The sequence below is a fragment of the Anopheles gambiae genome, chromosome X (genome assembly GCF_943734735.2).
Source record: "Anopheles gambiae chromosome X, idAnoGambNW_F1_1, whole genome shotgun sequence".
Taxonomy (NCBI): domain Eukaryota; kingdom Metazoa; phylum Arthropoda; class Insecta; order Diptera; family Culicidae; genus Anopheles; species Anopheles gambiae.
The window spans coordinates 22023866-22041199 of NC_064600.1; the positions used below are offsets into that span (position 1 = coordinate 22023866).

General features: G+C 42.0%; 1 protein-coding gene across 9 annotated transcripts in view; it reads left to right on the top strand.

Moving 5' to 3' along the window:
• The window catches only part of LOC4576145 (lachesin), a 233599-nt gene extending 216472 nt beyond the window's left edge, over positions 1 to 17127 (top strand). For 8 of the 9 annotated variants that reach the window (XM_061641127.1, XM_061641083.1, XM_061641094.1 and 5 more), the window contains 3 exons: positions 16008 to 16127; positions 16242 to 16412; positions 16470 to 17127. In XM_061641127.1, the coding sequence (XP_061497111.1) occupies positions 16008 to 16127; positions 16242 to 16412; positions 16470 to 16981 (803 nt within the window). In that variant the 3' untranslated portion in view covers positions 16982 to 17127. The remainder of the gene's footprint in view (positions 1 to 16007; positions 16128 to 16241; positions 16413 to 16469) is intronic. The other variant, XM_061641121.1, reaches the window with a different exon arrangement.
• The last annotated feature ends 207 nt before the right edge of the window (positions 17128 to 17334 follow it).

The following is a 17334-nucleotide window of genomic DNA, read 5'->3' on the forward strand; positions in this document are numbered from 1 at the left end:
GTCGGCAAACGAAGTCTTGCCCGCTTCGTTCCATCAAAGAGTTGCCACATGCTTACAGCTGTCACGCCAGCGTTAACCTGAAGCTCTTCATTGAGAGCTGCTTTTAATTCCTCCTCCTCGGCAAGTGGGTCAATGTGGGTAACCAGTAGTTCCGTCATCTCCGTTACGACACGAGCAAATCCAGACCCTCCGATTATTTCCTGCACTTCCTGTAGCACTAGAGTGGAGTCTGCCGACCGGCTGAGCTCTATACGAAGGAGGGCCGCTCGCGTGCGCTTACCCATCCCAATATGTTCTTCGAGATTCTTGTGTGCTGGGTCATCTCGCACTGTGTCGCGTACCTTGCGGTACACACTATCCCATGTAAGGCCCTCCTGGGGAACAACTTCTATGAGGTCTGCCTTTGGCCGACGTATCTTCCGCTGCTGTTGCTGTTGCTGCTGCTGTTCTTGCTGCTGTTGCTGCTGCTGTTGCTGCTGCTGTTGCTGCTGCTGAAGCGATCTCTGCTGCTGCTCACGTTGCTGACTAGAGGACTTGCCGCTGTTTATCCCGCGGGGCTTGCGGCGCACTACCTCAACAAACGAGCTGTGGTCAATGTCTTCCTCTGGTTGAGCCTGCACCTCTACGTTCCGCAATGAGACGGCTGACGTCGATGGCCCTTGTTGCTGGGGAGGCTGATGTTGCTGCTGCCTTTTCATCTGGTTCTTCTGTTGCAGGTCTCTCAACTGTGCCGATATTGCAATTAATGTAGTGCAAGTCTCCTGCTGTTCCACCCGCAGCTTCTCATTGTCGGCTTTTGCGGCCTCTTCCCTGCGACGCGCTTCTTCCTCTCTACGCTGTGCATCTTCTCGCTGCTCGCGGAGCTTCTCCTCCATGAGCCATCTCAACTGAGTTAGCTGTTCCTGAAGAGACTCATTTTTCTTCCTGGTCTCTTCCAGATTCTGCCGCAATATCAACACCTCGGGTGATGAAGGGAGGTTGGTTCCCGTGGCACTCTTTTTTTGTTTTAATTCCAACGAACTGGACAGCCGGTGAGCCGGTAAACCCCCGGAGCGGAGTGCCGACGGCATTATTCTTACCCTTCCAGCTTTGTTTTGGGTTTTTCTTTTTTTTTTCTCAAGTACTATCTGTGTTTGCCTCACCGAGATCGAGGAAGGTCTTTACCGCCCCTGTTAAGACCGTGTTAAGGCACACCGAGTAAAGGGAATTACGGGGGGGGGGGGTGTGATGGGGGATAGTGGGAGTATTTTTGGTGAACGTGCCAATTTTCCTCATCCACCAGATTTAACTTCTAGGCCGTGATACGAGGAACGTATCAAGATAATTCTCCGATCTTACACCACCAACGGCCAATTCAAATTTTCTGCTTGGCAATTGTTAATGATTGGTGATTGGGCTGTCGCCGTCCTGAACTGTCACCGGCTTGAGACCGCCCCAGCCGGGGTCGCCGGCGCCGAATCCGTACGATGCTGTTCTCTTGCACTTCTCTATACCTAGCTGGCAATCTCCACTTCACGGGCAAGCGCCCTAGGCTTACTAAGCACGTTCCGCACTATTCCGCACAACTTATTGACGCTTTCACACGATTTTCCGCTATTATATAGGAGCTCGTATTTTGACGTTCGTCCTTGTAAACAACTCCTGACAGCTTCCAACAGCTTCCGTGTGTGTGTGTGTGTGTGTGTGTGTGTGTGTGTGTGTGTGTGTGTGTGTGTGTGTGTGTGTGTGTGTGTGTGTGTGTGTGTGTGTGTGTGTGTGTGTGTGTGTGTGTGTGTGTGTGTGTGTGTGAGTTTGCGCGTGCGTGTTTGTGTGTGAGTTTGCGCGCGTGTTTGTGTGTGTGTGTGCGTTTGGAAATCCCAAAACTATTTGATTCTGATGGGTACATTTTCATCCGCTGCGGCTACAAAGTACATGCATTTGCGATCTCGCTACCTGAGAGACAACACAACCATTGGCATTGGCATCTTTGCGATCGGCTCTGCTGTTGGGGGTATTAAAAAGACACACGATCTAAGCAAACGTGCGTGTGATATGTAGCACATTTCTTTCCAATTCAGCTAGCGGGCGGCAATGCCTTGGAGTGGGTTCGGATCGGTAGGTTCATGTTTTGGTCGAGTGCATTCCGTGCATTTGTCGCGTCACAGCGGTAGCCCGGCAGCAACAAAGTCAAGACAAACTCTTCCCCGGGTGTGAACTGCTATGCTAAGCTCTTTGTATTATTATTATTATTAAGAACTAATTTTAAAACTAACGACAATTATTAAGAACTAATTTTAGAAATACGCAGTACGGATCTAATGAACCCATTACGGTAATGATGCGCGAATTTAATGCACTTGCAGGACATTTTGATTTTTATGAAACGACATGACAATTAAGAGAGCGAATACGATTTGGATAACATTTAGTCTTTACCTATTATTATTATTATTATTATTACTAAAGCTTGTGTAACCATTTTAAGGCGGACTCGCAACTAAGAAATACAATACAATACAATACAATTATTATTATTATTGGCGTAATAGCCAACGCGGGCATGCCGGCCTTCTAAGGACTTGAGTACTACGTAGCCGGATAGTCAATTCTTGCTACGGCGGACGGTTCATACGCGGTTAGAACCCACGACGAACATGCAGATGTGCGGAATGATGGCGGTGCTGCGGACCCGCTCCTATCCAGCGTGCAACTTGCATACTGCCACACTGTCTCCTGCTCGATGCATACGCTGCAGGCAGGGGGAAGGATGCACCTCCACAATAAAAAACACCGTCATGAACCAGCGGCGGATCTAACGGTAGGCGGACTAGGCGGTCGCCGAAGATCTAGTCTGTAGTATGCCGTATGTTTACAAGTGGACAGAGTATTAGCGACAAGAGCCGCCGGAAAGATGGTCGTTGGGGCACCATGGCTGGAGAACCAAAAAGCTTAGTGTAACAAACTTATACTTCATGCTTAGCACGTTCAGTTCGATGACAGGCCCCAGGGACTACCAGTGATCTTTCCAGGATGCTGGTTTCACAATCAGCTTGCGTTCTAGATGCCGGCAGAACGGAATGTTGATGAAAATCATCGCTGGGATGAACGTGTTAATGCGAATTAGAGTTCAGCGCGTTGCACAGCAAACCCTCCAGCGTGAGCTAGCGATTCCTTAGTCAATTTTACATTGCAGCGTTTGAACTCATTGCGATGTTTTGGTTTGATTTGTGAAAATGCAACTTCATCGCCGCAATGTTTGTTAACGGCATTTTTAGGCGCCACAACAGCTCGCGAGCAGTGACCACATGCGAGAAAGAGATAGCGGAGGGAAAAAGCACGGACGACGGCTGACAGCGATTGGCCGTCTGACGCACCAACACATCCAAACCTTCGACATCGTGCACAGGTGAGGGGTGTGAGGTGGAGCCAGGGACGGGTAGCTCGACGAGCTTCTTGACAAATTTGCCGTTGGAGGGAAAAAGAAGGCATGATAAAATTCTCCGAACGCCATGATTTGTTCCGTCGCATTGCACAGCGGGACTCTATTCAACTTCATAGCTCCAGTGCCCTCGCAAGTAAGCAGCTTGTGAGGGTAAGCAGGTTTTTTCGCCCATAGTTAATGCATTTATAATTTAAGCTCTTAGTAAACAATAATTTTAGCTTTTGTTAAACTACTTTGTAGGTTTCTAAAAATTTGATTATTCGTAATGTTTTTGTAACCAAGCAATCGTGTAATTGTCAAACGTATATGTAGATCACAGTAGTCTATGAACGCATAACAGATTAGGTAGTTGTAATAAAACCTTCAGTAAGAACAGACGTCCCGTTAAACATTGCGAGGGTTGCGTGTGGTATCATCTGCTCGAGATCTTATAGTATATGCAATAATCTTTGATTTTTGCTCATAAATTATATTTTTTTCGGTGATATTCATCGAAAAGATCACTAGTTCTAATTTTGTGGATATTTGCAAAATAAAATGTCAAACATTGCGAGGGTTGCGAGTGGTATCATCTGCTCGAGATCTTATAGTATATGAAATAATCTTTGAGTTTTGCTCATAAATTATATTTTTTCGGTGATATTCATCGAATAGATCACTAGTTCTAATTTTGTGGATTTTTGCAAAATAAAATTTCAATAAAGCGATTTGCAAGGGCGCACGAAGGCTCGCATGCCATACAAGTTCACCGCCCCAGAGCCCTCGCATGAAAGTGCGTGCGAGCCTAGGTTGTTTTTTCACCCCTAGTTTTATCAGTTATAATTATAGCACCCCGAGAGCAGGTATAACAGTGCGATTTGTAGCATACTAAACACCTGAATTTTGACATTTTATTTTGCAAATATCCACAATTAGAACTTGTGATCTTTTCGATGAATACCACCAAAAAATATAGAATTTATGAGCAAAAATCAAAGATTATTTCATATACTATAAGATCTCGAGCAGATGATACCACACGCAACCCTCGCAATGTTTAATGGGAGTGTAAGTTGTAGCATACGAAACACCTAAATTTTGTCATTTTATTTTGCAAAAATCAACTAAACTGGATATGGTTTTCTTTTCGACGAATAACACGGCAAAAAATATAATTTATGAATACAAAATACATATTGTTGAACTCGCAACCCTCGCAATGTTTGACGGGTTTTGAATGCGAAATATTTCACAGCCATGAGCCGGCATCGCGAATAAATGAACTCTTTTTAACAGTCGTTTAAAGTTCATTTTGGTTTAACCGAGTTCATTTGTTGTTCATTCCTGTTAAAATAAACGACCGTCAAAACAGTTAACGACTGCTCGATATCGCATATAGGCAAACAAGGGGAAACAATTCGAGCAGTATAATTAAACGACTGTTAATTTATATCGCATACGCTCTTGACAGTCGTTTGTTTAACGGCGGCATAGGACCAGTCGTTAAAATTAACAAATGAACTCAATGCGTTCGCGATGCCAAATTCTAGCAATTTTTAACGACTCTGGTTAATTTTTAACGACTGTTAATTTTAAACCAATTCTTTCGCGATACCAGCTATGGGCTGTGAAATATGTTTGTAGTTTGAGTTTGATAAGTTTTCGATCGCTTTGCGCAGCGGGTCGGATTTTCGATCGCTTTCCGCCAAAAGCGATCGAAAAAGCGAGCAGAAATGTCAAGGAAAACTCTTGGATTCCGATCGAAGAAATGTTTCAATCCAAAATTTTCAGCACCGAAAATTTCGAAATATTTCATTTATAAATTTGCAACAATTTTGAATGCGAATTATTTCACAGGCTTGAGCCGGCATCGCGAATAAATGAACTCTTTTTAACAGTCGTTTAAAGTTCATTTTGGTTTAACCGAGTTCATTTGTTGTTCATTCCTGTTAAAATAAACGACCGTCAAAACAGTTAACGACTGCTCGATATCGCATATAGGCAAACACGGGTAAAAAATTCGAGCAGTATAATTAAACGACTGTTAATTTGTATCGCATACGCTCTTGACAGTCGTTTGTTTAACGACGGCATAGGAACAGTCGTTAAAATAACCAAATGAACTCAGTGCGTTCGCGATGCCAAATTCTAGCAATTTTTAACGATTCTGGTTAATTTTTAACGACTGTTAATTTTAAACCAATTCTTTCGCGATACCAGCTATGGGCTGTGAAACATGAGCCGGCATCGCGAATAAATGAACACATTTTAACAGTCGTTTAAAGTTCATTTTGGTTTAACCGAGTTCATTTGTTGTTCATTCCTGTTAAAATAAACGACCGTCAAAACAGTTAACGACTGCTCGATATCGCATATAGGCAAACACGGGTAAAAAATTCGAGCAGTATAATTAAACGACTGTTAATTTGTATCGCATACGCTCTTCACAGTCGTTTGTTTAACGACAGCATAGGACCAGTCGTTAAAATTAACAAATGAACTCAATGCGTTCGCGATGCCAAATTCTAGCAATTTTTAACGACTCTGGTTAATTTTTAACGACTGTTAATTTTAAACCAATTCTTTCGCGATACCAGCTATGGTTGCAGTTTGAGTTTGAGAAGTTTTCGATCGCTTTGCGCAGCGGGACAGGCTACGACATCTGGAAGTTTCGGAACGAAGTGTTTTTGAAATCGTCGAAGTATGGGACGCAGTGGTGAAGGACGTTCCATCGGTGCATATTGGGCAAACGCCTGTATAAAAATCGAAAAACCAACTTCATCGCAGGTTAACACCATAATCATTTTCTTAAAATAGATACTGAAACTTAGTTGAAACCAAAATATTTCACGTTTTTATCTTAAACTTACTGAGAGATATAGACCGTCAAAGTGTAAACTTTTTGTTTTTTTTTCAAAATTTGAGCTAATTTTCGACCAAACATAAACCATCATTTTTTAGTATATGATGCTGAGATTTTGATGATTAATGGTCGTTGGAAAGGTTTTTTGTCATACTTTGATGTTATGCCTGAATATTTTGCAAACACTTGTTTTTAAAGTTCATAAATGATTGAATACCAAACATCACTGCTGAATTTTTAAATATTTTTATTTTGGAGAGTGATTTTTTTTTATGATTCGACTCGATTTCACTCGTGAGTCGTATATTACAGAGTTTCCCACGATTTATTGGTTGGTTCCCATTAAGTTTTTGATGGGTTCCCATATTTTGTTGATGCGTTCCCACGATTTTTGGTCGTTTCCCAGAACTTTTTGGTATAATTGTATTGATATCCCATCGGAAAATACCAATAAATTATGGGATCGAACCAAAAGTCTATGAGATACGACCAAAAAATCGTGGGAACGCACCAAAAAATCATAGGAACTGACCAATAAATCATGGGAAACCCTGTATAGGAAAGATCAACATTTTTCCTACAATTGGTCGTTAAAATTTTCGTCTCCAGTTACCTATATGTCGTAAACGTTTTGCTCGCAATGAGCCTTATGTAAGAGCTATGTTGTCTTTTAATAGTACTTCAGATCTGTTCGATTTCAACCTATCCTATCCTGTCTACCGATCCCATCTTCGCTCCTTTTCCGTACCATAAACTCCTTCCAACTCTTTCGCGAATAATTGTATACTATAGTCAGTAAGCACTATTGCAGTAACCCAACGTGGCCGAGCAACTAATAAAAAAAAAATAAATAAAAAAAAAACATTAAAAAAAAACTTTTTTGGCGCGTAATAATTTAAAAATTTGTTTTCAGTCAGAAACTTCTTCCGCCTTCGTTTTAATTCCTAACAATTATTATTGATGCTGTTAACTGATACGCAATAATGCAATATTGAGGGCGCTAATTATTAAGTTTTATTCGCTGTCTTGAAGATTTTAGTATAGAACTACCCTGTATAGTAAGAGCAATTGTATTGAATGAAGAAAAATTGCTATAGCACGAGGAATTGATTTTCATCCCGGCGTTTGTATGGCCGCCCAACCGACAATTTCAAATATTTTTGACGTCGTGTGTACGTCGTGTGAACGTTCACCCGACGTCGGGTGCTCGTCGCATTAATGTCAATATACGACGAAGCGAAATTTTTTAAAACGAAAAACGCCACAATTATAGCGGATTTTCTAGAGTATTTCGCTTGTGGTTTTTGTCTAAGACAATGGCCATAAAAAAAGTGGTTCAAAAAGTCGATACCCTCTCTCCTCCTCACTCTTTCTCTATGGGTACCGTGTGATCCCCATCTTGCTATTCTCACATGGTAGCGGGAGTGATATCGCTTGTCTGCCGGATTCTTCTTTCTTCCGTTCACCCAGATCATATTCGTTTTGATTGACGTTGCTTCCCCACCTCCTTCATTCCCACCTTTCTCTCCCAGCAGTTATTGGCGAATGCTTGTCCTTGCCTTGTGTGCTTGACTTGGTTATTGTTTTTTTCCTTCCCGTTTTTTTTTGGCTGCTTGATGCATTGCGCGTTGGCTAGAGCCGTCGTTCGAATCTGGATTTGATCAGTGTGCTAGTTGTCGCGTGGATGTATGAATAGATTTACCGTTGGAGCTATTTATCGGATCGATTGATTGCATGCTGCGTACGGGTTTTATATTGTTTCTTAATGCAGTTAGTTGCACTTGTAAAAAAAATAATAATTAATCAATGGACGATCATCAATGCACTAGCACACACAACATATCATGTGAAGCCAACCAATGCTTAACATTGTCAAATATTCAAATGAGGGATGATGTCTTTGAACACATTTTTCTCTTCATTTTTTTATTGTTTTTATTCAACAATGCACAATTCCTCCCATCCCCCCCCCCTCTCCTCTCCTTCCTTCCCTCACAATCGGGAATACAGGTAAGGATTTAACAACCATATTGTACCGTCTTCTTCCTAATTAACGGAGGCTCCTCTCCGGAAGAGAAAAAGGCACGTCACCCCTGCCTCTCGCTCAATGCTGTAAGCGAGCAGGGCCCGCCTCGGCTTAGGTGGCGCACGCTTCTCTCGCTCGCGTTGCTTAGCTTGCATCTTCTCTCGCTTTTTTTTGGAAACGCATCATCGTTGCGGATGGTGCTGCGCGGCCATATCGCTATCTGGAGGGTGGCATAGAGAGTTGTGTTCTAGCCCGTCACTGTACTCGCCATTGACGCAGCATGCGTAAGGGACGTTTATGCTGCATGCATTGTCGATAGCGCCGCGGCTGTGGTCGGGGATTGGCTGTGGCGACCGGCCCCTCGGGAGCCTTAAATGCCGGTGGTGCAGTCGGAGCCACGCGCCAAGCTGCTCCACATGTCCCCGCATTCTATGGATGGCTTAGCTGGTTTCGAGCCACCCGTTATCGTGCTACCCGAACACAACATAACAATATACCCGTCCTAGGTTTAAGCCCCGTATGGTCCAAGTGGCCCAGGACTGGCTATTCCGCTGTCCCGGAAAACCAATTAGTAACAATGCGCCAGAACAATGCGCGCTGCTGCACGCAACCCACGCCTTCATCTTTTCATCTCACCTTTTCGATTATCACCCTACCCGCTCCTCCTACCGCTCTTGTTTACCCCCCTTTTCCTCACTCCATTCCCCCTTCTTTCCTTTGCATTCGTGTTGCTTTTCAATATGGCTAGTATGCTTTAGGATGTAAATGTAAACTAAATGTTGAATGTAAACTGTATTTGCCGTGCTTAAGGCAAACAATAGTAAGGTGCGGTTCAACCAGTACGCCAACTAAGCGGCTGCGTGGGGCCCCGAGGAGAGGAACCCATCCCCCCACACGGAAGTAAAAGTGCTTCGCAATCCTTCTCTGGTTTAGAATTCCTCACACAACTTCTCGCTCGACATATCCGAATGGTCAAATTTCGTGTGTCCGCTTAAGGCCTCCACTCGTGCTAATACGCCACTGGTTGCGGGTCGACCTACCGGATCGGAACCATCCGGATCATTTGGGAGGTGCGATTCCATTCCAAATCGCTGCTCCCACGAGTCGGAATGTTACTTTCAAACTACCTGGCGCCCCGCTGACCACATATCAGCGCTCCTTGGAACCACGTAGTCGATTACAGCCCGTGACCGATAAGACCCCACAGCTCCCTGCCATCTGCGTACCAAGCCAATTGCCTCCCGTATAAATTTTCTTCTTCTTCTTTGACGTAACGAACAATGCTGTGGGCCGAGCAAAAACGGCATCTTAACCTTACTAAAATCACGCTATCGGATAGTCAGTTCTTGCTATCCGGGGAATGGTCCAGATGGGAATTGATCTCGTATGACCTCGTAGGAACCGGTCTCATTGTGATGATCGACTGCGTCAAATGAGTCGATACGCATGTTGAATAGAGCAGCAGAGAGACGATTAAAAGCATTCTGCCGTTTGGTTTAAAGGGCATACAATATGCGGAAATCTACACACAACATCATACATGTGCCTAAGGTTATTTTTGTATTATTCATGATCAAAGGCCGGGCTGTGTTACTAGATTGTGTTGCGGTGCTAGTCACAAAACGTTTTCCGTACAATGTGGCAAATAAACGGGCACGAATTGGTACAGCATTTGGTGTGCCAGAGCTATTGCTTCTAGCAATTCACCTTTAACTAACTAACGGATCATGAGGATACTGATCGTTCGCAGCCAATTCCACACACGGGAAAAACAAGGAGAAAGAAAACTCCCTCACGTGCGAGAAAGAGCAGCAACAACCAAACCGTAGAGCCGGTGGGATTGTAAGAATGCGACGTAAGATCATCGTCTGTAAGCGAGAGTGAAACAGAAGTCAGAACCATAAACTTTCCATCCATAATTTGTGACCATAATTTGGGTGTGTGTCTTCGCTCCATACAAATCGAGAAAAAAACGTTTTCGCTAGGTCGTAAATCGCGGCGAAAACCGCCTTTTGCGGATAGGGCGTTGCCCACTGTGCAGTGGTCAGTGAAGTGGCCAAGTTCGAGTAAATGGACGCGAAGGCAATAGTGCCGATTATGTGACTCAATCGCTTGAGAAAAAGTATCAAAAATACTCATTTTCTATTATGATCCGTGTTAGATTACTCAATTTGTCTCTGGTTTGATATATCGTACTGAACGAAGGTCATTTGCATTACCTGGCTCAAACGTAGACCGTTTTTTGACCAACAGCTTTCCGTCAGGTTAAAGCTACGGAAATCGTTTTGTTTTACGGTTTAATTACTAAATACATGCAATACGTTTGGTTTAAAAATATGTAATTACATTCAGAAGGGATATTTGTAATTATTTACTTAAAAAGGATGGAAATAACAAAATGCACACAAAAATGGGAAACGTATCAAAAACGCTACTTTGCATGACATTGCCAAAAATATTTTAAGAGCAATGATACGCCACACGTATAAATAATTATAAATTGGTACGATACTTCCTGCGTTCCGCGATGCAGTTTGTTTCAAGTAACAAAGCCATTTGAGATCGATTTGGCAGCAATGTCTCGAGTCAACGAAAGAAGTCTCTAACAAGCTTGTATAATACCGATTTTGTTTCAGTTCGTGTAGCGCGGTTTTGTTTGATACTTTTCCGTTTGAATTTGATAATCGACACTAATGTCTCTACTGGTGAGCTTCATTTCTGACAAATACTTGGGATGTATTCGAGAAAAATGCATTACGAAGGAAATGTGGGAAGCACTAGAGAATACATTCGCCAAGAAATGCTCGGGAAGCAAATGGTCTTAAGGAACCAGATCGCTCGTCTGAAGTTGAAGGAAGGGACATTGTCGCGCGCCCACCTTCAACAATTTGAGGATCTGGTTCGGCAGCTTCGAGTGGCCGGTTTAAAATTTGAAGAAAGTGACGTCTGTTTGGTTTTGAGTTAACGCTTCCGGAGTCCGGAGATGACGGCATTAGAAAACCTTCCAGAATCACAATTAGCGTATGAGTTAATGAAGACCCGGTTGCTAGGTGATGAATGATAGCGCTTGGATAGAATCGAAAATTCTGAGGAGCAGCCCACTGCATTCGCTGAAAAAAAAATCGAAATAGGAACAGTTTTGAAAAATTCAACGGAAAATGTCACAACTGTAGAAGGAAAGGGCATATAAAAAAGGACTGCCGAATGAAAACGAAAGCCAATGTTGCCAGTGAATCAAGACAAGTTGTGTTCATGGAGGATGGAATCGGACGTAGGGTACAAACCGCTGATCAGCTTCATTTTCTGCTAGATTCAGGAGCTAGTGACCACATGGTAAATTCGAAAAAGTTTTTTACAACCGTGGAAAACTTGAAACAGCCAGTTTTCATCGATGTAGCGAAGAATGGGGAATCTCTCATGGCCAAAGAAAGAAAGCAGCGTTATAAACGGAATGAGCAACCATGGCGTTGTGATGAGCCCAGAAAACGTTTTGTATGTGTGACTGTAAGAGAAAAACTCATGTCTGTGAAAAAACTAACGGAGGCTGGTGTGGAGGTAATATTTCAACAAACGAATGTGATAATGAAAATCAATGGCGAAATAATTGCAACCGGAAAACAGCGAGGAAATGGTACCAAGCAGTACAAGACGAACTAAACTCCATGAAGGTCAACTATGTTTGGAAGGTGACAGTGTGTCCAGCCGGTGTGAAACCGCTAAAAACAAAGTGGGTGTTCCGGCTGAAGGAGGATGAAACCGGACAACAGGTATGGTATAAGGCACGACTTGTAGTCAAAGGGTTTCCACAACGGCCCGGAATTGACTTTGAAGACACATTTGCACCCGTTGCTAGGCTGTCGACAGTGAGGGTAGTACTAGCTGTTGCCGTCCATCGTGGCTTGCACGTACACCAAATGTTCGTCCAAAATTTAGAAAAATTGGGAATGTTGGAGTGTAATCCAGCGAAGACCCCGATAGAGAAAGGACTTCAGTTGAGTCGAAAAGGAAATCATACTGCACAGCCATATCGAGAGTCCCTAGGCAGTTTGATGTATCAAATATTATGTGTGTGACCTAATTTGTGCTATCCCGTAGCTTACATGGAACGATTTCAACAATCACCAACAGAAGATCATTGACAAACTTTTAAGCGTATCATGAGATACCTTAAAGAAACCGCTACTATGGGACTTCACAATAAGAAAAATCCAGGAAGTAGACCACTCGAAGGATATGCCGATGCTGACTGGGCGTCTGATGCAGAAGATCGCAAGTCCGTAACTGGTTTCTTGTTTAAGGTATATGGTTCAACAAACCGTAGAGCCGGTGGGATTGTAAGAATGCGACGTAAGATCATCGTCTGTAAGCGAGAGTGAAACAGAAGTCAGAACCATAAACTTTCCATCCATAATTTGTGACCATAATTTGGGTGTGTGTCTTCGCTCCATACAAATCGAGAAAAAAACGTTTTCGCTAGGTCGTAAATCGCGGCGAAAACCGCCTTTTGCGGATAGGGCGTTGCCCACTGTGCAGTGGTCAGTGAAGTGGCCAAGTTCGAGTAAATGGACGCGAAGGCAATAGTGCCGATTATGTGACTCAATCGCTTGAGAAAAAGTATCAAAAATACTCATTTTCTATTATGATCCGTGTTAGATTACTCAATTTGTCTCTGGTTTGATATATCGTACTGAACGAAGGTCATTTGCATTACCTGGCTCAAACGTAGACCGTTTTTTGACCAACAGCTTTCCGTCAGGTTAAAGCTACGGAAATCGTTTTGTTTTACGGTTTAATTACTAAATACATGCAATACGTTTGGTTTAAAAATATGTAATTACATTCAGAAGGGATATTTGTAATTATTTACTTAAAAAGGATGGAAATAACAAAATGCACACAAAAATGGGAAACGTATCAAAAACGCTACTTTGCATGACATTGCCAAAAATATTTTAAGAGCAATGATACGCCACACGTATAAATAATTATAAATTGGTACGATACTTCCTGCGTTCCGCGATGCAGTTTGTTTCAAGTAACAAAGCCATTTGAGATCGATTTGGCAGCAATGTCTCGAGTCAACGAAAGAAGTCTCTAACAAGCTTGTATAATACCGATTTTGTTTCAGTTCGTGTAGCGCGGTTTTGTTTGATACTTTCCCGTTTGAATTTGATAATCGACACTAATGTCTCTACTGGTGAGCTTCATTTCTGACAAATACTTGGGATGTATTCGAGAAAAATGCATTACGAAGGAAATGTGGGAAGCACTAGAGAATACATTCGCCAAGAAATGCTCGGGAAGCAAATGGTCTTAAGGAACCAGATCGCTCGTCTGAAGTTGAAGGAAGGGACATTGTCGCGCGCCCACCTTCAACAATTTGAGGATCTGGTTCGGCAGCTTCGAGTGGCCGGTTTAAAATTTGAAGAAAGTGACGTCTGTTTGGTTTTGAGTTAACGCTTCCGGAGTCCGGAGATGACGGCATTAGAAAACCTTCCAGAATCACAATTAGCGTATGAGTTAATGAAGACCCGGTTGCTAGGTGATGAATGATAGCGCTTGGATAGAATCGAAAATTCTGAGGAGCAGCCCACTGCATTCGCTGAAAAAAAAATCGAAATAGGAACAGTTTTGAAAAATTCAACGGAAAATGTCACAACTGTAGAAGGAAAGGGCATATAAAAAAGGACTGCCGAATGAAAACGAAAGCCAATGTTGCCAGTGAATCAAGACAAGTTGTGTTCATGGAGGATGGAATCGGACGTAGGGTACAAACCGCTGATCAGCTTCATTTTCTGCTAGATTCAGGAGCTAGTGACCACATGGTAAATTCGAAAAAGTTTTTTACAACCGTGGAAAACTTGAAACAGCCAGTTTTCATCGATGTAGCGAAGAATGGGGAATCTCTCATGGCCAAAGAAAGAAAGCAGCGTTATAAACGGAATGAGCAACCATGGCGTTGTGATGAGCCCAGAAAACGTTTTGTATGTGTGACTGTAAGAGAAAAACTCATGTCTGTGAAAAAACTAACGGAGGCTGGTGTGGAGGTAATATTTCAACAAACGAATGTGATAATGAAAATCAATGGCGAAATAATTGCAACCGGAAAACAGCGAGGAAATGGTACCAAGCAGTACAAGACGAACTAAACTCCATGAAGGTCAACTATGTTTGGAAGGTGACAGTGTGTCCAGCCGGTGTGAAACCGCTAAAAACAAAGTGGGTGTTCCGGCTGAAGGAGGATGAAACCGGACAACAGGTATGGTATAAGGCACGACTTGTAGTCAAAGGGTTTCCACAACGGCCCGGAATTGACTTTGAAGACACATTTGCACCCGTTGCTAGGCTGTCGACAGTGAGGGTAGTACTAGCTGTTGCCGTCCATCGTGGCTTGCACGTACACCAAATGTTCGTCCAAAATTTAGAAAAATTGGGAATGTTGGAGTGTAATCCAGCGAAGACCCCGATAGAGAAAGGACTTCAGTTGAGTCGAAAAGGAAATCATACTGCACAGCCATATCGAGAGTCCCTAGGCAGTTTGATGTATCAAATATTATGTGTGTGACCTAATTTGTGCTATCCCGTAGCTTACATGGAACGATTTCAACAATCACCAACAGAAGATCATTGACAAACTTTTAAGCGTATCATGAGATACCTTAAAGAAACCGCTACTATGGGACTTCACAATAAGAAAAATCCAGGAAGTAGACCACTCGAAGGATATGCCGATGCTGACTGGGCGTCTGATGCAGAAGATCGCAAGTCCGTAACTGGTTTCTTGTTTAAGGTATATGGTTCAACAGTATCTTGGGCAAGCCGGAAGCAGTCGACAGTCTCCTTGTCATCAAGTGAGTTTGAATACGTAGCGCTAAGTGTTGCTGTTTCCAAAGGATTCTGGTTGGCTGTTATTTTGGAAGATTTGCAATCCAAAACACCATCGGATCTAGTTTTTATTATATACGAAAATAAACGTGGCTGTATTGGTCAGGCTAAGAATGCTGAATCCAAAAGAATAAAGCACTTGGATACAACATCATTTCCCTAAAGACCATGTTGTTGCTGGTAATGTTAAGATTGAACCGATAAGTACTAGTGAACAGCAAGCGGATATATTAACGAAAGCTTTGGATGCAAACCTATTTGAATATCTCAGAAGTAAGATTGGAGTCAGCGATTGAGAGGGGGTGTTGTTATCTAGCAATCGTGTAATTGTCAAACGTATATGTAGATCACAGTAGTCTACGAACGCATAACGGATTAGTTAGTTGTAATAAAACCTTCAGTAAAATCAGACTTCTTTATTTCACAGTCTTAATTTTTAATTAAAAAAATCCAATTAGTTATCAGTTAGCCTAAAAACGGTGAAGAAAGCTTATTTTGTTGTAATATAATGAAGATTCACAAAAATTTAAATCAAAATCGGGTAAAAGATACTGTTCGAAACCCTCGCAATGTTTAGCGGGGTTGTCACAGCATATGTGAGCGAATGATAATTTTGCTATTTCGTCGAATGTCCACGCACCATACAAGATGTAGTATATGTCGGGTGAAAACGTTCAGGCGTGAAATGTTTCAACCATATTGATTTTTTATAATTTTCCACGCTTCACGCCGTGAAATTATCTTAACATGTCTGGGCGCATGATACGATCTATTGGTACATATTTCAAGGCAATTTATTAATTCTTACGGTGAATATTTTTATGCCATTTTAGTTCATCCTGTAATACAAGTACCTAACCAACTTGTTGGAGCTCCACTAGGAACAGACGTGACGATAGAATGTCAAATAGAAGCATCGCCTAAGTCAATAAACTATTGGGTTAAAGATACTGGTATGTGAAGAATTTTTGTTGCCTTTAATTTTAGTTTAATTATTACGTTACAATTATTATGATATATAATTCCTGCTTAACAATAAAACAACAAACTGTTTTTTTACTTTATAGGTGAAATGCTCGTGTCCTCGCCTAAATATCAAGTGCAAGATGTTACTAGATCATTATATGAAGCTAAAATGTCATTGACAGTGCGCTCGTTTCAAAAGGAAGATGTGGGCTCTTATCGGTGCATTGCTAAAAATTCTCTTGGAGAAGTAGATAGTAGCATTCGACTCTACGGTAATAAAACTATAATTCTGATTTTTTTCATGATAATACCTCTGCCCTTCATTTCAGAAATTCCTGGTCGCAATCGCAAAATGTATACAACGAAATTCAGTAATAATGAAGTTACTAAAGACAGTTACAAGCAAGGGAAATTAAAGGTATCTTTTCCTCCAGATGACGAAGAACAACAATATGGATCTACAGAGGATCTGAACGATGTGTCGGATTCATCAATTAATAGCAATAAACAATCAAATGTTCAAGGAAAAGTTGGAACCATAAAGTTTGTTACACCACGAAGTCCTATTGATCATTCCAACAGTGTTAACGGAGTTGGTACCAGTGGAGGATACATGGGAGTGAATGTGCATTTAAACAAGCAATTCCCTTCTATAGACATTGTTACTCGCAATCCATTTGTGATACCGACAATACGCACTGGAGTAGATGGACCAGATGGAATTAATGGTCACTCATATGGACATTCAACTGCTTCAAAAAAGAGTTTATCATTTATTACCTCATTTTCTATTATTTTTTTTCTTTTAGTATCACTCCAAATCACTATTCAAACAGATTAACGATTTTCCTGTTATAATAACAGAATTCGGAGAAGAAGACGGTATGTTTGAGTGTCTAAGAAGATTTATCACTCCTTGTAAAACAGAACACAAACAAGTATACACTCAAAATATATCCATAAATACATTTAAAAAATACAAATTTATCTTTTATAGCATGTGTGCATTCATTTTCATCCTCACAGTCCACCAGAGAATGGACTTCGTTCGCCGAAATCCGTTCTGCGCTCTCTTCAAAATGAGCATACATCACATGAATCTGGTCACATAATGTCGCGGCGAACGAATTTCGGTGAACGAACTTCGGTGAACGGAGTCAATGCTCTGGTCGAATGTCACCGTGTTTACTTTGT